General features: G+C 32.4%; 2 protein-coding genes across 4 annotated transcripts in view; both read right to left on the minus strand.

Annotated features, from left to right (window-relative positions):
* LOC136040359 (PIH1 domain-containing protein 1-like) overlaps positions 1–22,629 on the minus strand; it is a 491,267-nt gene that overhangs the window by 322,560 nt on the left and 146,078 nt on the right. The window lies entirely within an intron of this gene.
* Positions 1–22,629, minus strand: part of LOC136040357 (calpain-5-like) — a 144,487-nt gene that overhangs the window by 9,508 nt on the left and 112,350 nt on the right. For all 3 annotated transcript variants that reach the window (XM_065724604.1, XM_065724605.1, XM_065724606.1), the window contains exons 12-13: positions 18,658–18,769; positions 13,093–13,218 (exon numbers count right to left, since the gene is read on the minus strand). In XM_065724604.1, the coding sequence (XP_065580676.1) occupies positions 13,093–13,218; positions 18,658–18,769 (238 nt within the window). The remainder of the gene's footprint in view (positions 1–13,092; positions 13,219–18,657; positions 18,770–22,629) is intronic.

A 22,629-nucleotide genomic window follows, 5' to 3' on the forward strand; every position in this document is an offset into this window, starting at 1 on the left:
TCACATCTGATAACGCTCCAAATTTTCTGTCACCAGAATTTGATCAATTTACCAAATTATGGGACTTCAGCCAAAAAACGAGTAGTCCGAAGTATCCACAAGCTAATGGACTTGTTGAAAAGACAGTCCAAACTGCCAAAAAGCTCATTTCAAAGGCACTAGAGGACAGATCGGATTCATACTTAGCAATCCTTGAATATCGAAACACACCAATTGATGATGGTCACCACTCACCTGCAAAATTGCTGATGAGTCTCCAGCTTCGTTCCGTACTTCATCACAACTCGAACCAAAAATAGTGCCTTACTCGTCGTTTGAATTCACCAAACAAAAGAAACAAGGAATTCAGAAATCTTACCATGACCGAAAAGCAAAATCATTGACTGCATTGAAGGAAGGGCAACCAGTTTGGGTCAAACTTAGTGACAAAAAGAGGTGGGAAAGAGCATTGCCAATCAAAGTTTTTGGAGATGCTCCCCGCTCATATCTGGTGAAGACTCAAAATGGCTCAACTTACCGGAGGAACCGACGACACATCAGGCCCCGAATGAGTCCAAATGATGATCCTCTAGGGACCGAAACAGATAATACTCTTCATCCCTCACCAAGACCCATCTTCGATGGTCCATCATTTGGAGCTGGAAACGTCTCACCATTTGCAACCACACCTTCGCCACGAGCACTCTCGGATCCGTCATCTCCAGAGCAAGCATTCACGTCTCCTCTTGCCCTTAGAACTCCATGGCCTATAGCCGTACCTCCACAGAGCAATGAGGATGTCTCTACCCAGATGCCGAGAGATACCAGATATACCAGTCGTTCTGGTCGGTTAGTCAAACCTGTCATTCCCTTCGATCTTTGAAGTAGTAGCTTATAAAGAAGAGGAGATGTAGAATACTCACCTTGCTTTGCTTGCATTAGTGTCTTATTTATAGCGTGCCTTTATTGATTCTTCCTTGTGTGAGTGATTGCTTGCTTGCTTGTACATATTGCTTTTTCTTTTATAGGTGCTTCCGTTAAAATAAACAATTAAACCTCTACAGTAATATATCAATGGATGGCCAGATATATGTCCTTATACTAATGGCTGGCCAAAAGCCATCTCGGCCAAGTGGATGGCTGAGAAGCACAATATTTGGCAATCTACCACTCTTTATCTACAAAACATGGCTTAAGGATTTTAAAAATTAAGTTAGTAATTAACTATAACCAATATTAACTATAACCATATGGTGGTGTCATGAAAGAGAAACTGGACTTCATTATACAAAACCAAAATTAGATTTTTTTTTTTTGTAATGTAAAAATTGAGCAAATATGCTCAATACTAATTGAAAAATACTAATTGAGTAATAATATTAATAAATAAAATAATAATAAATCATAGTAAATAATAGAATAAAAAGATAATAAATAATTAACAAAAAAATACTAATTGATCAAATATGCAGGAAAAACCTTGATTTTTGGATACAGAATGAATAAGATAACTTCGTTACTTCAATGCTGTTGCATTGAAAAAAATAAGAGCAATAAACTATATGTAATTAGTTTATTAGGTATAAATTTTGTTTATTTTTATTCATGTCTTTTAGTTTTACAGCTGATGATGAACACTGCATATGTGTTCGAAATATCCGGTTAAATAATTTTATATCTATTCACTGTCAATAAAAAGGTTTCATCCCTATTTTGAACTGTTTTACTTTCAGAATGAATAAGAGTAACTCCCCCCCCCTCCGTAGGATTATGCAAAGTACGAGCTAAATTTGATGGAACATATACTTTTCTTGCTTCTTATTACTGCCATTTACAAGAATCATTAACCATTTACATTTAAATTACCATAATGCATTTACCATTTACATTTAAAATATATGTTTTTACTTTTTCTTTTTTATTACTCAGGGATGCGAAATTGGCATTCAAAATTGAAATCTGAGTTACGTCAAAATTTTGAAATGTCCCAAATAGAAAATATATGACGAAAAAAAGAAAATATATGAAATGTAAATATATAAAAGAACATAAACAAGAGAATACAAGAAAAGAAAATATATATATATATATATATATATATATATATATATATATATATATATATATATATATATATATATATATATATATATATATATATATATATATATATATATATATATATTACGCGCGTAAGTCGTTACGCGCCATATTAGTTACGCGCCATTGTAGTTGTGTCCCTGTGTCCCACCTGTGAATATATATATATATATATATATATATATATATATATATATATATATATATATATATATATATATGTTTTAACTACGTAAAACTTGCGAATATACAACATTCTTCGCTGTCCCATTGTCTGTGCTCATAAACAGATTGTCAGGTTTACTGACTCTTGAACATGCAACATATAATTGTCCATGGGAAAAACAATCCGTATTCAGATCTATACCTCATTATTCTAAAGATTGCCCTTGAGCTTTGATGGTGATTGCTAATCGAACATTCCCTGTGGCCCCGTCGTCATTTATATATCACCCTGTGTCCCCCGGCGTCCCCTTTGTAGTTGTGTCCCTGTGTCCCGGTCGTCATTTATATTCCCTGTGTCCCGGTCGTCATTTCTATTCCCTGTGTCCCGGTCGTCATTTGTGTCCTGGTGTCCCTGTCTGTAATTTCTCTTTGAGGGTCCCGGTCGTCATTTATATTCCGTGTGTCCCGGTGTCCCGGTCATCATTTGTGTCCCGGTCTGTAATTTCTCTTCGAACATTCCCTGTGTCCCGGTCGTCATTTATATATCCCCCTTGTGCCCCCGGCGTACCCGTTGTAGTTGTATCCCTGTTTCCCGGTCGTCATTTATATTCCCTGTGTCCCGGTCGTGATTTGTGTTCCGGTGTCCCAGTCTGTAATTTCTCTTTGAGTGTCCCGGTCATCATTTATATTCCCTGTGTCCCGGTCGTCATTTGTGTCCCGGTCTGTAATTTCATCAGTTGACAAACATGACGTCAGTCGACAAACAACTTCATGACGACATACAGCTCAATCCTTATAATGACGTCAGTCGACAAACATGACGTCAGTCAACAGACACACAAACAAACAACTTATATATATATATATATATATATACTAGCTGTTGGGGTGGCGCTTCGCGCCACCCCAACACCTAGTTGGTGGGGGCGCTTCGCGCCCCCCCCCAAGCCCCCCCGCGCGCGTAAGTCGTTACGCGCCATAATAGTTACGCGCCATTGTAGTTGTGTCCCTATGTCCCACCTGTGAATATAGATATATATATATATATATATATATATATATATATATATATATATATATATATATATATATATATATATATATATATATGGTTTTAACTACGTAAAACTTGCGAATATACAACATTCTTTGCTGTCCCATTGTCTTTGCATATAAATAGATTGTCAGGTTTACCGACTCTTGAAGATGCAACATATAATGGTCCATGGGAAAACAATCTGTATTCAGATCTATACCTCATGATTCTAATGATTGCCCTTGAGCTTTGTTGATGGTGATTGCTAATCGACCATTCCCTGTCCCGGTGTCCCGGTCGTCATTTACATCCCCCTGTTTCCCCTGGTGTCCCCGTTGTAGTTGTGTCCCTGTGTCCTGGTCGTCATTTATATTCCCTGTGTCCCGGTCGTCATTTGTATCCCGGTGTCCCAGTCTGTATATACATTCGTTTTTTAGTTTTGTTTTTCTCCTTTATTTTTTTCCTTTTTTTTTCTTTTTTAGCTTATTTAGATTTTTAGATTTTTTAGTTTTTTTATTAGTTTTTAGTTTTTTTTTCTTTTTAGTTTTTTTGTCCCGGTCGTCATTTATATCCCCCTGTTTCCCCCGGTGTCCCCGTTGTAGTTGTGTCCCTGTGTCCCGGTCGTCATTTATATTCCCTGTGTCCCGGTCGTCATTTGTATCCCGGTGTACCGGTCTGTATATACATTCGTTTTTTAGTTTTGTTTTTCTCCTTTATTTTTTTCCTTTTTTTTTCTTTTTTAGTTTATTTAGATTTTTAGATTTTTTAGTTTTTTTATTAGTTTTTAGTTTTTTTTTCTTTTTAGTTTTTTTGTAGTTTTTACCTTCTTTTTAGTTTTGTTAATTTTTTTTTTTACTTATGTCCTGGTCGTCATTTATACTCCCTGTGTCCCGGTGCTTTGTTGATTGCTAATCGAACATTCCTTTTGTCCTGGTCGCTTTCTCTTTGAGTGTCGTCATTTATTTTTTTCTTTTTTAGTTCTTTTAGTTTTTACCTTTTTAGTTTTTTTTAGTTTTTTAGATGAAATTTTTTTTTAGTTTTTTCCTTTTTTTCTTTTTAGTTTTTTATTGGTTTTTACCTTTATGTTAGCTTATTTTTCCGTTTTTTCCTTTTTTTTTATTTTTTTTTTATTTTTTATTTTTTTTAGTTTTTTACCTTTTTTTAGTTTTTTTAGTTTTTTTAGTTTTTTTAGTTTTTTAGCTTTTTTACTTTTTTTATTAGTTTTTAGTTTTTTTAGTTTTTTACCTTTTTTAGTTTTTTTAGTTTTTTAGCTTTTTTATTTTTTTTTATTAGTTTTAGTTTTTTTTGTAGTTTTTGCCTTTTTTTAGTTTTTTTTAGTTTTTTAGCTTTTTTATTAGTTTTTAGTTTTTTTTGTAGTTTTTGCCTTTTTTTAGTTTTTTTAGTTTTTTAGTTTTTTATTTTTTTTATTAGTTTTTAGTTTTTTTGTAGTTTTTGCCTTTTTTTAGTTTTTTCAGTTTTGACGTCACCTGATCCAGTTTTTTCAGGTGACGTCACCTGATCCACGATCCACAGATCCACAGACAACTTATTTTTATATATATAGATAGTTTTTTTTTTTTACTTATGTCCTGGTCGTCATTTATACTCCCTGTGTCCCGGTGCTTTGTTGATTGCTAATCGAACATTCCTTTTGTCCTGGTCGCTTTCTCTTTGAGTTTCGTCATTTATTTTTTTCTTTTTTAGTTCTTTTAGTTTTTACCTTTTTTAGTTTTTTTTAGTTTTTTAGATGAAAATTTTTTTTTAGTTTTTTCCTTTTTTTCTTTTTAGTTTTTTATTGGTTTTTACCTTTATTTTAGCTTATTTTTCAGTTTTTTCCTTTTTTTTATTTTTTTTTATTTTTTATTTTTTTTAGTTTTTTACCTTTTTTTAGTTTTTTTAGTTTTTTTAGTTTTTTAGCTTTTTTACTTTTTTTATTAGTTTTTAGTTTTTTTTTGTAGTTTTTGCCTTTTTTTAGTTTTTTCAGTTTTTTTTTTAGTTTTTTATTGGTTTTTACCTTTATTTTAGCTTATTTTTCAGTTTTTTCCTTTTTTTTAGTTTTTTTTAGTTTTTAGTTTTTTTTAGTTTTTTACATTTTTTTATTTTTTTATTTTTTTTATTTTTTTAGCTTTTTTATTTTTTTTATTAGTTTTTAGTTTTTTTTTGTAGTTTTTGCCTTTTTTAGTTTTTTTAGTTTTTTAGCTTTTTTATTGGTTTTTAGTTTTTTTTGTAGTTTTTGCCTTTTTTTAGTTTTTTTAGTTTTTTAGCTTTTTTATTTTTTTTATTAGTTTTTAGTTTTTTTTTGTAGTTTTTGCCTTTTTTTAGTTTTTTCAGTTTTGACGTCACCTGATCCAGTTTTTTCAGGTGACGTCACCTGACACATCCACACACAGACAGACAACTTATTTTTATATATATATATATATAAGATAGTTTTTGCCTTTTTTTAGTTTTTTTAGTTTTTTAGCTTTTTTATTTTTTTTATTAGTTTTTAGTTTTTTTGTAGTTTTTGCCTTTTTTTAGTTTTTTCAGTTTTGACGTCACCTGATCCAGTTTTTTCAGGTGACGTCACCTGATCCACGATCCACAGATCCACAGACAACTTATTTTTATATATATAGATAGTTTTTTTTTTTTTTACTTATGTCCTGGTCGTCATTTATACTCCCTGTGTCCCGGTGCTTTGTTGATTGCTAATCGAACATTCCTTATGTCCTGGTCGCTTTCTCTTTGAGTTTCGTCATTTATTTTTTTCTTTTTTAGTTCTTTTAGTTTTTACCTTTTTTAGTTTTTTTTAGTTTTTTAGATGAAAATTTTTTTAGTTTTTTCCTTTTTTTCTTTTTAGTTTTTTATTGGTTTTTACCTTTATTTTAGCTTATTTTTCAGTTTTTTCCTTTTTTTAGTTTTTTTTATTTTTTATTTTTTTTAGTTTTTTACCTTTTTTTAGTTTTTTTAGTTTTTTTAGTTTTTTAGCTTTTTTACTTTTTTTATTAGTTTTTAGTTTTTTTTTGTAGTTTTTGCCTTTTTTTTTAGTTTTTTCAGTTTTTTTTTTAGTTTTTATTGGTTTTTACCTTTATTTTAGCTTATTTTTCAGTTTTTTCCTTTTTTTTAGTTTTTTTTAGTTTTTAGTTTTTTTTAGTTTTTTACATTTTTTAGTTTTTTTAGTTTTTTAGCTTTTTTATTTTTTTTATTAGTTTTTAGTTTTTTTTGTAGTTTTTGCCTTTTTTTAGTTTTTTTAGTTTTTTAGCTTTTTTATTAGTTTTTAGTTTTTTTTGTAGTTTTTGCCTTTTTTTAGTTTTTTTTTAGTTTTTTAGCTTTTTTATTTTTTTTATTAGTTTTTAGTTTTTTTTGTAGTTTTTGCCTTTTTTTAGTTTTTTCAGTTTTGACGTTACCTGATCCAGTTTTTTCAGGTGACGTCACCTGATCCATCCACAGACAGACAGACAACTTATTTTTATATATATAGATATATATATATATATATATATATATATATATATATATATATATATATATATCTATATATATAAAAATAAGTTGTCTGTGGATGGATGGATGGATGGATGTGTGGATGGATGTGTCAGGTGACGTCACCTGAAAAAACTGGATTAGGTGACGTCAAAACTGAAAAAACTAAAAAAAGGCAAAAACTACAAAAAAAACTAAAAACTAATAAAAAAAATAAAAAAGCTAAAAAACTAAAAAAACTATAAAGGTAAAAACCAATAAAAAACTAAAAAAAAAACTGAAAAAACTAAAAAAAGGCAAAAACTACAAAAAAAAACTAAAAACTAATAAAAAAGTAAAAAAGCTAAAAAACTAAAAAAACTAAAAAAACTAAAAAAAGGTAAAAAACTAAAAAAAATAAAAAATAAAAAAAAACTAAAAAAAAGGAAAAAACTGAAAAATAAGCTAAAATAAAGGTAAAAACCAATAAAAAACTAAAAAAAAAAAGGAAAAAACTAATAAATGACGACACTCAAAGAGAAAGCGACCAGGACAAAAAACTAAAAAAAAAGGCAAAAACTACAAAAAAACTAAAAACTAATAAAAAAAATAAAAAAGCTAAAAAACTAAAAAAACTAAAAAAAGGTAAAAAACTAAAAAAACTAAAAACTAAAAAAAAACTAAAAAAGGTAAAAACTAAAAGAACTAAAAAAGAAAAAAATAAATGACGACACTCAAAGAGAAAGCGACCAGGACAAAAGGAATGTTCGATTAGCAATCAACAAAGCACCGGGACACAGGGAGTATAAATGACGACCAGGACACAAGTAAAAAAAAAAATTAACAAAACTAAAAAGAAGGTAAAAACTACAAAAAAACTAAAAAGAAAAAAAAACTAAAAACTAATAAAAAAACTAAAAAATCTAAAAATCTAAATAAACTAAAAAAGAAAAAAAAAGGAAAAAAATAAAGGAGAAAAACAAAACTAAAAAACGAATGTATATACAGACCGGTACACCGGGATACAAATGACGACCGGGACACAGGGAATATAAATAACGACCGGGACACAGGGACACAACTACAACGGGGACACCGGGGGAAACAGGGGGATATAAATGACGACCGGGACAAAAAAACTAAAAAGAAATAAAAACTAAAAACTAATAAAAAAAACTAAAAAATCTAAAAATCTAAATAAGCTAAAAAAGAAAAAAAAAGGAAAAAAATAAAGGAGAAAAACAAAACTAAAAAACGAATGTATATACAGACCGGGACACCGGGATACAAATGATGACCGGGACCCGGGACACAGGGAATATAAATGACGACCGGGACACAGGGACACAACTACAACGGGGACACCGGGGGAAACAGGGGATAACCTGACAATCTATTTATATGCAAAGACAATGGGACAGCAAAGAATGTTGTATATTCGCAAGTTTTACGTAGTTAAAACCATATATATATATATATCTATATTCACAGGTGGGACATAGGGACACAACTACAATGGCGCGTAACTATTATGGCGCGTAACGACTTACGCGCGCGGGGGGGCTTGGGGGGGGCGCGAAGCGCCCCCACCAACTAGGTGTTGGGGTGGCGCGAAGCGCCACCCCAACAGCTAGTATATATATATATATATATATATATATATATATATATATATATATATATATATATATATATATATATATATATATATATATATATATATATATGCACGTGCAAAATTACACAAGATGGCAAATTACTCTGAACAGGAACAGTCTGTTTATTACTGAATTAAATAGCTGTGAAATTAAAGCATAAATATGACAACTAGTAAAAAGCTGCAAAGAAATTTTTTTTGTATCTATGGAGTCATACAAAATTACACATTATTTTGAATGAATCCGAGCAGCTAAAGTAAAAGTCATGGAAAAAAGTCAGAACTAATGATGCATACATCAAATCGCTAATGAAATATGCGGTTAGAAGAGAAGCAACGGTGAGAATCACAATGAGCTCAAAATAAAAAAAAATCTACATAATGAATGATTTTTTTATGCATTACAAGGAAGGAGGAATTGAACTCACGCCATAATTTTTTGGGATTACGCTAATAAAAATTAGAGAATCAAATATATACATGCCCGCTACCTGCCGAGTGCCAGGGCCCAGGCGAAGCTCGGGCTTCCGGTAGTATCTAATATATCTGTAGTTATTTAATATATCGCTTTCTTAGGTACCAAAATCATTAGGTAGTGTTTACGTTAATATAGAAGGTAAACTAAATTAAACCAGCAAATAACCTCCTTTTTTAAATCACACATAGGTTTGTTTTATAGACTTGAATAAATTTTTATTTTATATACTTGAACTAAAAGGTAACTCATTACCTTGTCTATGGCTTATAGACTATGATGTAAAGTTAAAAAACATTAAAATCTAATTAGATATACAAGCCTTAAACAAAACTTTGAGCAACTCTCTGTGCTGTTTCATTACCCGATTACCAACAAAAAAAGAAGAAAAAAACACAACAGAAAAGAATAATAGGATGTATAAAAGCGTAAAAATGTGCTTTTAATTGTTTCAGGTATGGGCTGTAAGTTTTCTACTTGGTGTTTTCAAAAACAGTAATTCCACCGGTGTAATTTTAAGCATCCTAATTTATTTTTGAACCGCTAACATAATAAAGTAGAGTAACAGAGGAGAATTAAAAAGAAAAAAAACATACACAAGAAACGCATACACAACAACATCAAAAAAAAAAAAAAAAAAACAACAACGACGAACATCAAAATAATCGCACTAGAGTACGAAAGAGAACTAACCACGGCCAGCCTCTTCTTTTATCTTGGCATCCAACTTAGACGTCAAATACATCAGTGGCACTTAACATTCGAATAACCTTTCGCTTTCTATACAAACGAGGCAGATATAAAAGGAAATTACACTAACGGAAATACAATAAATAGGGAATTATTTGAACATATAAATTATATGAATATGTGAAAATTTACCCATGTCATTTCTAAGCTTCCGTTTCTTACAACTTTTGTTTTACTGACATTTAAAAAATGAGAAAAGGTAACTTTTGATGACGCGTAGCAGCGACTCCTTACTTGAATTCATGAATACAAAATTTTTTATGCATGTAAAACTTTGATTTTACTGATACTAAATAAAATAAATTCAAATGAAAATAAGGAACAACATTAAACTCAAAGCGAACAGAAACTATTCCAAATATGAGGGGATTTGCCACCTCCTCAATACCTCGCTCTTAACGCTAAAGTTCTTATAACTTTGGTTTTACTGATATTTTAAAAAATGACGATTTTATTGATATTAAATGATTTACTGATATTGCTGATAAAAAATGATTTTATTGATTGATGCATATAAATATTGATATTACTGATAAAAAATGTACTGATATTAAATAAAAAAAAATTCGACTGAAAACAAGGAGCAACATTAAAACTAAAAACGAACAGAAACTATTCCGTATATAAGGTGGGGGGGGGGGTTGCCACCTCCTCAATACCTCGCTGTTTACGCTAAAATTCTTTCAGAACTTTTAAAAGTTTATTGTTCTGATTAAACGGTCCTTGTGTTTCAGGATTCATTCTTAAAGAATTGGAACAGAAAGTCAAACTTTAGCGTAAAGAGCGAGGTACTGAGGAGGTATTGAGGACACCAAACTGTTTGATAAGTAATATACTGCACTGCTTCTCCAAAAAAGTGATCAAGACAATTTTTGAAAGCGCGACAGAAGCAGTTGAAAAGGGCCAGAGAGGTTAATTTTCTTATTCGAATTAATGAGATATTTGACCAGAGAACTACAAAATTTTCTTTTAGAGATACTTAAAGAAATGAATAGACTGAAATTATAAAATTTAGAATCTTTAAATGATTTATTCAACAAATAAAAACTAAACAAATTAAAACAATATTAAATAATTAAATATTAAAACAATATTAAATTATGGAATTCAATCTAAAATATTTAAAAAGCACAAAAAATAATAAAAAATTGGCATACCAAAAGTTTTCCCAGCTTTAGTCAAGCCGACTAAGTTTGTAAGCTGTTTAAAAAAAAAATTACTTAAATACTTAAAGAAATGAATAGACTGAAATTATAAAATTTAGAATCTTTAAATGATTTATTCAACAAATATAAACTAAACAAATTAATTAAATATTAAAACAATATTAAATTATGGAATTCAATCTAAAATAATTAAAAAGCACAAAAATAATAAAAAATTGGCACACCAAAAGTTTTCCCAGCTTTATTCAAGCCGACTAAGTTTGTAAGCTGTTAAAAAAAAAAAATTAAATTAAATTTTAATCTTAAATTTATTTTTAAATTAAAAAATCAAATTTTCTTTTTAAAAAGCTGTTTTTAAAAAAGTAATGCTTAAAGCTAAAAAAGTGGGAATATATAGTTTCAATGCCAAACATGGAAGTAGTAATCTGAGCTGTGGTTCTTTGTCAGTTAAGCTGAAAAAGAACCACATATATGTGGTTCTGAAACTGAATATATAGAAAAATACTGAAAAAGAAACTGAATATATAGTTTCAATGTCAAACATGGAAGTAGTAATCTGAGCTGTGGTTCTTTTTCAGTTGCGCAGTTGCCTGAGTTGCGCTGGCTTGGGGACAGTATTTCACTCTTTGTATCAGCTATCCGCTCTGGTGCATTTTTAAACATAAGAAATAAACTTAAAGCAGATTACGCTAAAATTGCTCCAAATCGTGGCCAGCATATTAGGCCTTGGCTGTATTTTATTCAACTTGTTGTGATTTTCTGTCAGTTTTGTTCCCATTTTCTAATACTTGTGACACTGAGGACGTTAGATCATTGTATTTCCGTTAGTGTAAATTAGTGCTATGTATATATGGAAATAAACATATGACATCACAACTTGTAGTTGCAGATTGAAGGGAAGCCGAAAGTATCTCACGAGGATGTTGACAGGTTACCAGGTTGACAGAGCTGTTGACTTGGTAGAATGGGTAAAATTGTCCAAATTGCGGCCAACATTCTCTTAAGGCCTTGGCTAGACTTTATTCTACTTATTGTGAGTATTCCACTCGTTTTCTGTCAGTTTTGCGTCTATTTTCTAATATTTGTGACACTGAGGACATTAGATCATTGTATTTCCGTCAGTGTAAATTTCTTTAATATTTGCCTCGTTGGTATAGGAACCGAAAGGTTATTCGAATGTTAAGTGCCACAGATATATTTGACGTCTTATAATAAGTTGGATGACAAGATAAAAGAAGAGGCTTGCCCGTGGTTAGGTCTCTTTCGTCCTCTAGTGAAATTATTTTCATTTTCATTGGTTTTTTTTATCAACATTGTTCTCGGTGCGTTTCTTATGTATGAACTTTTCTTCTCATTTTCATCTGCTACTCCACATTATAATAATGCTAGTAGGTCAAAAATAAAAAAAGGAATAATTAAAACTACGCCACTGTAATTACTGTTGTTGAAAATCCTAAATAGGAAACTTACAGCCCCTATCTCTGACAACAATAAAAATAATATTCTTACACATTTATACATTCTATATTTTTTCTTCTTTTTTTGCTAATATGGCAATGACACTCTACAGGGAGTTGGTTAAGGCCTTGTTTAAGGCTTGTATATCTAATTAGATTTTAACATTTATTTAAACTTTACAATAGACAAGCTAACAGCTATAGACAAGTAATAAGTTAACTTTTAGGGGCCCGTTGAGGGCTGAAATGAATTTTGCTACAAAGACGATTATTGAATTTGGAAAAAGCACCAATAAAGAAAGCATAAAAGCACGAAAAAGGAAAGCACAAAAACACAAAAAAGGAAAGCACAAAAGCACGAAAAAGGAAAGCACAAAAGCACGAAAAAGGTATGTATTCACTTTTATCCAAGCCAGATTATAAAAACATACATAAATTTACTAAAATATGTGCATCAATTAAAAGGCTAAGAAAGTAGTCGGATTAATGACACTTCTTGATTACTAAGGTTTCGCGTAGGCCCAATTTCTATGATTAGTGTGATGTCTATGATCATGATTCAATTTCCATGAAATTAGAAATTAAAGTCTTTTTCAAATGAAAGAATGCCAAGGAGAATTTTTACCGCTGAATCATCCGCAAAAAATTTTACAGAGGGGGGGATTTTCAGCGAAGATGGAACTGTCTGGAGGGAGTTCCCATCCTCACCACGGACGACCTGCTTTCCATTTAGCCCACGACGGTTGGCCAACGTGGAAAGTTTTTGGCAATCTTCATTCACAGAAGGTGTCCTAGCCATCTTGACCTTTCTCTCATTACAGCCTTTCCCAGATACAATAAATCTGTAGCATTTTAAAGCTTACCTGTATTTTGATGGGTTTGCCTGTCTTTCGATAAAATAATGCACCGATATTCCAGTGCAGCTCTGTCGACTCACTTGGAGTTGTGCTTCTGACAACAGTGCCTTCACATCGTATGATGCAATAAGCCTGAAATTAAAATTTTTATACCATGACTGGCTTCACTCAGAAACAAAAGCGTTAGCACACATTTTCAACAGAGTATGAATGGCTCCTGAATGACACATGAATGGGAAATCTTAGCATTAATATCTAATTAATACTTTTCAGTGGTTTGTCATTGAGATAATTAATCATGGGCTGCTATACCTTAAATTGAAATTATTTTGCAAATTCAAACAAAACAATTAAATAAGCATGTATATAAAAATGTATATATGTACATAAATGTATACAACTGTATATATATATATATATATATATATATATATATATATATATATATATATATATATATATACTAGCTGTTGGGGTGGCGCTTCGCGCCACCCCAACACCTAGTTGGTGGGGGCGCTTCGCGCCCCCCCCCCAAGCCCCCCCGCGCGCGTAAGTCGTTACGCGCCATAATAGTTACGCGCCATTGTAGTTGTGTCCCTATGTCCCACCTGTGAATATAGATATATATATATATATATGGTTTTAACTACGTAAAACTTGCGAATATACAACATTCTTTGCTGTCCCATTGTCTTTGCATATAAATAGATTGTCAGGTTATCCCCCTGTTTCCCCCGGTGTCCCCGTTGTAGTTGTGTCCCTGTGTCCGGTCGTCATTTATATTCCCTGTGTCCCGCGTCCCGGTCATCATTTGTATCCCGGTGTCCCGGTCTGTATATACATTCGTTTTTTAGTTTTGTTTTTCTCCTTTATTTTTTTCCTTTTTTTTTCTTTTTTAGCTTATTTAGATTTTTAGATTTTTTAGTTTTTTTTATTAGTTTTTAGTTTTTATTTCTTTTTAGTTTTTTTGTCCCGGTCGTCATTTATATCCCCCTGTTTCCCCCGGTGTCCCCGTTGTAGTTGTGTCCCTGTGTCCCGGTCGTTATTTATATTCCCTGTGTCCCGGTCGTCATTTGTATCCCGGTGTACCGGTCTGTATATACATTCGTTTTTTAGTTTTGTTTTTCTCCTTTATTTTTTTCCTTTTTTTTTCTTTTTTAGTTTATTTAGATTTTTAGATTTTTTAGTTTTTTTATTAGTTTTTAGTTTTTTTTTCTTTTTAGTTTTTTTGTAGTTTTTACCTTCTTTTTAGTTTTGTTAATTTTTTTTTTACTTGTGTCCTGGTCGTCATTTATACTCCCTGTGTCCCGGTGCTTTGTTGATTGCTAATCGAACATTCCTTTTGTCCTGGTCGCTTTCTCTTTGAGTGTCGTCATTTATTTTTTTCTTTTTTAGTTCTTTTAGTTTTTACCTTTTTTAGTTTTTTTTTAGTTTTTAGTTTTTTTAGTTTTTTACCTTTTTTTAGTTTTTTTAGTTTTTTAGCTTTTTTATTTTTTTTATTAGTTTTTAGTTTTTTTGTAGTTTTTGCCTTTTTTTTTAGTTTTTTGTCCTGGTCGCTTTCTCTTTGAGTGTCGTCATTTATTAGTTTTTTCCTTTTTTTTTTTAGTTTTTTATTGGTTTTTACCTTTATTTTAGCTTATTTTTCAGTTTTTTCCTTTTTTTTAGTTTTTTTTTATTTTTTATTTTTTTTAGTTTTTTACCTTTTTTTAGTTTTTTTAGTTTTTTTAGTTTTTTAGCTTTTTTACTTTTTTTATTAGTTTTTAGTTTTTTTTTTGTAGTTTTTGCCTTTTTTTAGTTTTTTCAGTTTTTTTTTTAGTTTTTTATTGGTTTTTACCTTTATAGTTTTTTTAGTTTTTTAGCTTTTTTATTTTTTTTTATTAGTTTTTAGTTTTTTTTTGTAGTTTTTGCCTTTTTTTAGTTTTTTCAGTTTTGACGTCACCTAATCCAGTTTTTTCAGGTGACGTCACCTGACACATCCATCCACACATCCATCCACACATCCACAGACAGACAACTTATTTTTATATATATAGATATATATATATATACATATATATATATATACATATATATATATATATATATATATATACATATATATATATATATATATATATATATATATATATATATATATATATGTACGTATACATATATATATATATACATATATATATATATATAAATATATATACATACATATATATATATATATATATATATATATATGTATATATATATATATATATACATATATATATATATATATATATATATATATATATATATATATATATATATATATATATATATATATATCATGAAAAGAGAAATCACCAATGCAACAGCACAAACACACACAAAAAAAAAGAAAAAAAAAAAGAAAAAAAAAAAAAAAAAAAAGAGAGAGACAGAAGGAGAAAAGGAAGACTGTTTTCCTAAATTAGTGATTAATATAGACCAGCACTTGAATGAGGCCTTAACCCTACTCATCCATACAATCACATAGGTAAAACAGCATAGCCATACACAATCAACCATAAAGAATAATCCACGGACAGGCAGTCATGTCGTCAATAAGTATAAGTCGTCATTTACCAAACAATAGAAAAAATAATAAACACAAATAATTCAGAATAGCACACAAGCTAGCATAAGCACGTCAGAACATTTACAATTATAAAATAAATGTTAAGGGATAAACATAGCTACAAAGTTAAATCAATTATTAAAATATGAAACAAAATAGGGAACGAAAGAGTTTTTGTACCTAATGGTCAACATTTGGGGACGCAAGTCAAGTTGGGTATTTGGAGCTCTATGAGCATTAAGTCTTTTATTAGGAAGGGTTAGGGGGTTTTCTTTGAAGGGGGGAAGAAGACGTCGATGATAGTCAGAACTAAGGCACTTGTGCCCAAAGTTCATGGTAAGGAAGTGACGTCGTGATATATATATATATATATATATATATATATATATATATATATATATATATATATATATATATATATATATATATATATATATATATATATATATATATATATATATATATATATATATATAATGAGAAGAGAAATCACCAGTGCAACAGCACAAACACAAAAAAAAAGACAGAAGGAGAAAAGGAAGACTGTTTTCCTACATTAGTAATTAATATAGATCAGCACTTGAATGAGGCCTTAACCCTACTCATCCATACAATCACATAGATCAAGCAGCATAGCCATACACAATCAACCATAAAGAATAATCCACGGACAGGCAGTCGTGTCGTCAGTAAGTATAAGTCGTCACTTACCAAACATAAAAAAAAGACAAATAATTCAGAGGCAACAACCTAACACAAGGGCTCATCAGGAGAATACACACTCGCCTATAGGATTTCGGCACTTTAATATATATATATATATATATATATATATATATATATATATATATATATATATATATACATATATATGTGCGTGTGCGCGTGTGTTACTGTTAATGTCCAAAATCTAGTTTATATCGACATTCACTGGTGAATGTACAAATTCCTTTTTCTCTGCTTGGATTCAATTAGCTTAGCGAATCAGTTTTTAAGTCTTATGTAAGCTTTGATAGTAAAAGTTAAAGTTAAGTTAGATTGGGTTAGGTTAAATTAGTTTAATACTCTCAGATATGGGTCAAAAACCTAATCTGTCACCATCAAACACTGCATAAAACTGATAAAATTGACTGGCAATGCTGAACATAAAATAGTCACAATGAGACAAGTCAGGCGAATACGGAGGCCAAGGAGCCACAGGAAAGCTTTCCCAGGCCGAAAACTTGTTTATTAAAATTGTTGTGTGGTTCAAGGAGCATTGTCATAAGGCAAGACCAGTTGTCTCACCCGAAAGACTTCTTTTCAAAGTTTTTGAAAAACCTCCCGGTAAAAGTGTTCATTGATCGCTTGGCTTTAAAAATACAAGTTCTTTTTGAAAAAAAAAAACAAAAAAAACAAACAAACGTAATTACATGCTTTTGATTTTTGAATTCCATTGCTTTTTTGGGCCTTGGAGAGGTTAGGTTGAAGCATGCCACCCTATTCTCTGACGAATGATTCTATATCGTGCTTAAATAAATTTGATAACGATCAAAACGGTCAAAATGGGCCAACGGTCAACGGTCAAAATTTGATAACAACAATGTCAAAATCAACTCAAACTAAACTCTTCCCCTATTTTTCTGACTATCAGCCGACGATTTGAACGCATAAGATGTTGGATTCTGTTGATGTTTTCATCAGCTCTTCAAGATAAAGGCCTTCTCATCGACTCTGTTCCTTCTGAAAATGCCTTAAACCACCCCAAAACTGGCCCCTTGACACTACACTATCTTCGCATGCCTTCTGATATTTAGCAAGAGTTTCAGTTAAATTGTGCCCAAGTCTGAAGCAACACCTGATACCACACTGTTGCTGGAAGTTATTCATTTTTAGACCGCTTCACAAAAAATTGCAACAGACAATTAAATGACTGAAGCGGGTTCAAACCCGTACTGAAGGCGGTTCATATGTTCATATGTTTACCTGCCACCCATTCAAACGCCGTGTTGCCATATCCGACGCTACGTTGACAGTCTCATTACTAAATTTACATACTTAGGTTTCTTTTTATGCTTTCTTAGATTGATTTTGACTGACCTAGATCACCTTATCCAAAATTCGAAGTCACACATTTTTAGAAAAAACAAAAAAAAAACTGTTTCTCAAGAAAAAAAAGCCACGGACAACCAAATGACTCAGTTCAAATGCGTTCTGAAGGTGGGTTACATGTTCACTTGCTGCCCATTCAAGCGCCAAGTATCCACTGCGGTCAGATTCAATACTATGTTACCAGTCAAACTACTCATATTACATATTTAGGGTTCTTTTTATATTTTGTTTGGCTGATTTAGTTTCACTTTTTATTAGATTTGCTTCTATTATAAATAAAATGATTGACTAATTTATATCACCTCGACCGAAATTGAGTTGTTCTGAATGAAAAGGAATAGTAAACATTCAGGGGGGGGGAGGCATATGTTAAAAAAAAAGTCTTTATAGAAATCCTGAATTACACACAAATTTAGAATGTTGCTTACCGTGTTTATAAGGTAGTCGGCTAATATTGTTAACACATCATTAATATAGCTAATACAGTATTAAAACAGCGCTAATATAGCTAATACATATATGCTGCCGCAGTCAGCTAGTCGGCTAGCGCGACAGTTAAGACTAATCAGGTAGTCCATCCGTAATCCTTACGTAAGCTAATACAGCTGTAGGGTTAATCATTAGGTCTACCTCTATAAGGTATTCTACTAAAACGGCTCGTACTGTGATCAGCTAAACCCGACTACAGTATATACTAACAGTATACCGTATTTTTACTTAGTAGTCCATTTTTCTGAAATATTTCATCAGGGCCAGGTGCCATGTTTAAGTACCAGGTGCCATGAAGAACACCAAATTCAGACCAGATTTCAAGAAGGTCAGAACTGCAAACCCCCTAACTCCCCTGGATACGGCGTTGGTGCTATAGCCACAGAATAAGATTTTCTTACCTGCATTTTCTTTGACAATCCCGATATCCCTCTGACTAAAACATGGGTAGCCAACTTGGGAGAAGAGATACAAGGCCATATACTTGGGGATGGAGCTTCTCGCTTTAACGGTCTAAAATATACAAAAGGCTTCCATGAGTAAGCAAAATAAGCAACATTCTTTTCAAGACACTGCAGCTTCTTATAAGATCTCTTCCTTTGTCTCAGTTCAAACCAATTCAATTCAATTTATTCAAATAAAAATAAAATATAACCACCAATAATAATAAGGATCCTGGAAGCGAACTTGTTGAGGACCATAACCACAAAAACTTGAAAATGAAGAAGAGAGAAAAAAAAAGACACAAACACACTTGGGGACAATGAAGGAACGGTTGGATGAACGGAGACAGAGGCGTTCAGAATTATTAGTATTAAAATAAGATAATAATTGAGGAGGAAGATTTTTATGGTAAGCGGAGTATGCAAGGTATAGATTTAATTTTTTGATGATTTGTTCAAAAGGGATAATACCAAAATCGGAGTACAAGTCCTGGGTGGGATATAGTCGGGGCAGCCGAAAAACTGCTTTGATGGCACGGTTTTGGGCAGATTTTAATTTATTGGTAACTGAAGGAAAAGTGTTGCCCCAAACAGATCCACAGTATGAGATATATGGGTAAATAAAAGAGTAATAAAGGGTGACAAGGATATCGGGAGGAAGAAAATAATTCACACGATTAATCATACTTACTGTCACAAGATTATGGCTCTGATGTAGGACACATGTGTTTCAAATGATAGGGAGGAGTCTATGTGGACACCAAGAAACTTGGCAACTTCGACCTGTGGGAGGAGATTGGTAGAATATTTTAGGCCAAGTGCTTGCTGAGCTTCATTTTTTTTGTAAGGGGTTCGAAATAATACAACCTGACTTTTCTTGATGTTAATGGTCATGCAGTTAACTAGACATCACTCCTGTACTCTATTCAGAAAAGTTTGAGTAGAAGCGACGACGGATGGTAAATTAGGACCGGTGATGAAAAAGTTGCTATCGTCAGCAAAAAGTACTGGGTGCACCGATGGACCCAGGTCCGTAACCAAATCATTAATATAAAGGAGAAAAAATATTGGACCAAGAACAGAGCCCTGTGGGACGCCCCTTCGGACAGGTAGGGGACGTGAAGTCAACTCGCCCAGACTCACACTCTGTACTCTACCAGAGAGATAAGAGCCAAACCATGAGAAAGGAACTCCACGAATCCCTAAGTTGTTGAGTTTACTTAATAAAACACTGTGATCAACCATATCAAAGGCCTTAGAAAAGTCCAGAAATAAGCCCAATACAGTATTTTTAAGGTCAAGTTGGGAACGTATAAATTGTGTGGCGTCTATTAGTGCATGAGCAGTTGAAAATTTGGAACGGAAGCCATATTGATGAGGAGAAATCAACGAATCTGAAGAATGAATCCCAAATAAAAAGGGAGAAAGACGTCGGAATATAATTCTCTCGAGCACTTTAGGTATAACTGGGAGAAGTGAGATTGGACGATAATTACTTATCTTAGACGGATCGCCTTTTTTATGAATCGGGATAACAATTGCTGATTTAAATATTTCTGCGAAGACTCCATTGGTCATAGACAGGTTTGCTATGTGCATAATGGTTTCACAAACATGGGAAGATACGGTCCTAAGAAGCTTATTACTTATGCCAAAGAAGTCAGGTCTACTACTATTAGAGAGACATTTGATAACTTGAAGCACCTCTTTACGATGAGTTGGAGAGAAAAACATGGATCCAGGATTCTTGCTAGGTTGTACTGACTGGGAGAAGGAACAGAAGTTAGCATTTGGAATATTAGTGAAATAATTATTAAAAGCATCCGGTACTGTACTTGGGTCAATTAATCTGCCACTGATGTCCTTAAGGTTGAGAGGTACAGATCTTGAATTCCTTTTTTTGAAAGAATTTCATTTCTTGCGGACCAAGTTTTTTGCAAGTTCCCTTTGCAATGAGAGATTTTTGAATAATAATAATTTTTTTTTGCTTCCCGGACAAGTTTGGTATATAAATCTTTGTATTTTTTATAATTAGTCAGGTCAATAACGTTACTGGTTTTGCAAGCTAACTTAAATAGGTCATTTTTTCGGTATGAAGAGATTATCAGGCTATTAGACATCCAGAGGCGTATATGGGTAGTTTTTCGGTTTGATTTACGAACTGGGAAGGTTGAACTGATAAGATCACTCAGTCCCTGTGTAAAACCATTTGTGGCTGAATTAACATCCTGACAATCCAAAACCTTGGACCAGTCGAAGGATTTCGAACGATCCGTGAACCTGTTCATATTCACAGTATTATATATTCTATTATACATAGGGGTATTAGTTCTAGAGGGTTGAGTAGCTGGTAGGGAGGGTAGCGAGAGATAGATTGGAAAGTGATCTGACAGGTCAGAAAATATTATTTTGGAGGACAGGTGGTTTCCCAGGGAAGTGGATACAAAAATGTTCACTTCGTTTTTTTTTGTGTTTTCATGAAGCCTTTGAGACATTGCAGATCCTATTTACACATAAAAAAAACCCGAAATCTGAAATTTATTCGAAGAGCTCCTGAAGTATTCACGAATCCTTCCACAAGTGTTAAGTATTACACCAGGCATTCATATATTTGTTTATTTTCTGGAAAACTGATTTCCGAAAACTGAATCTTTCTTGAATATTTTTGTTTACCTTCTGAAGGATTTAAATTACCATCACAGTTGCGCTCTAGCAGAGTTAATTCATTCTGAATGTATACCTTAGTTAAGAGTCAAAATGAGCACTCGAAAACGTTGCTGAAAGAAAGGTGCTGATTTACAAGTTATTAAATCCTGTCAGAAATTCTGGTGTCGGACATAGGTAGATTTTGCGTGTACTTGGATGAATGTTGTCTTTTTCAGCTGTAGAATCAGCTATACACGAATTAAGAAAAGCTCTTTGACGTTGAAAAAACAAGCAACTTCAAACGACAGGTTTGGGCAACAAGGAATAACCCACGGCAAATTCATCGAATTTGACCTGAAATTCATTTTCTTTGCAGTTTAACCCGATTAATATCATATCGTTAGGGAAAATTCCCTTCACTCCTGGCCGAGTGGATTGGTGCGCTGGATTCAGAATCCTTTGTCTGAGAGGACGCGGGTTCGAATCCCAGTGTACCCAATTGTTCAGTTTGGGACGGGGTCAGTGGTGTGACTCTGTAAGCTTAGCCAGAGTCGACCTAGCTCCAAATGGGTACCTAGAGAAATCTGGGGAGGGTAAACAGGAAGGGTGTGCAAAAGCACAGGATGGTTGACCCCCAACCCCCCATTGCACTTCCTGGCTGAAGGGCCAAGAAACGGAGATCAGCACCGCCGGTACGGACTGTAAAGTCTAATGTCATATCCTTTTTTTACTCTTTGTTGAAGAGCCATCGCCAGTTGAAACCAGTTACAGACACATTCCTCTTCCCCAATTGTCAAAACTTGACTAGCTTATGAAGTTTGTTACAACAGCACCCTCAGTAGTACAAGTTCAAATTCATTTACTTAAATCTAATAGAGCATGCAAGAGAAGGTCTAACATAACCACCACAGACCTTTAGAGCTTCTTCAAATTAATGTAGAAAAATTGACAACTCCGGCCGGCAAAACTGTATCAGAGGGAACGCTATAGCGTTGCCAATAGTACAAGCCATACGGCTCCAATGTTTTATCATTAATATTTTTTTCCAGAGGCATGACAGAAGGGGTCGTCGTATAAACTTCGGAGAGGGCTCATTCAATTAAAAATCGGAAGTTTTGGCAACCTTTTTAAGAGTCAAAAGTGATCAGAGGGGAACTAGCCCCCCACGCCCTTTTTTCAGAAATAGACCTGATGAACATTTTGAGATAGCCATTTTGTCAAAAATAGTCCAAAGACCATATTACAAAAACTCCGCTGTTGACAAAACCCCCCAGGATGCGGGGA

Source organism: Artemia franciscana, chromosome 20, assembly GCF_032884065.1.
Source record: "Artemia franciscana chromosome 20, ASM3288406v1, whole genome shotgun sequence".
Lineage (NCBI taxonomy): Eukaryota > Metazoa > Arthropoda > Branchiopoda > Anostraca > Artemiidae > Artemia > Artemia franciscana.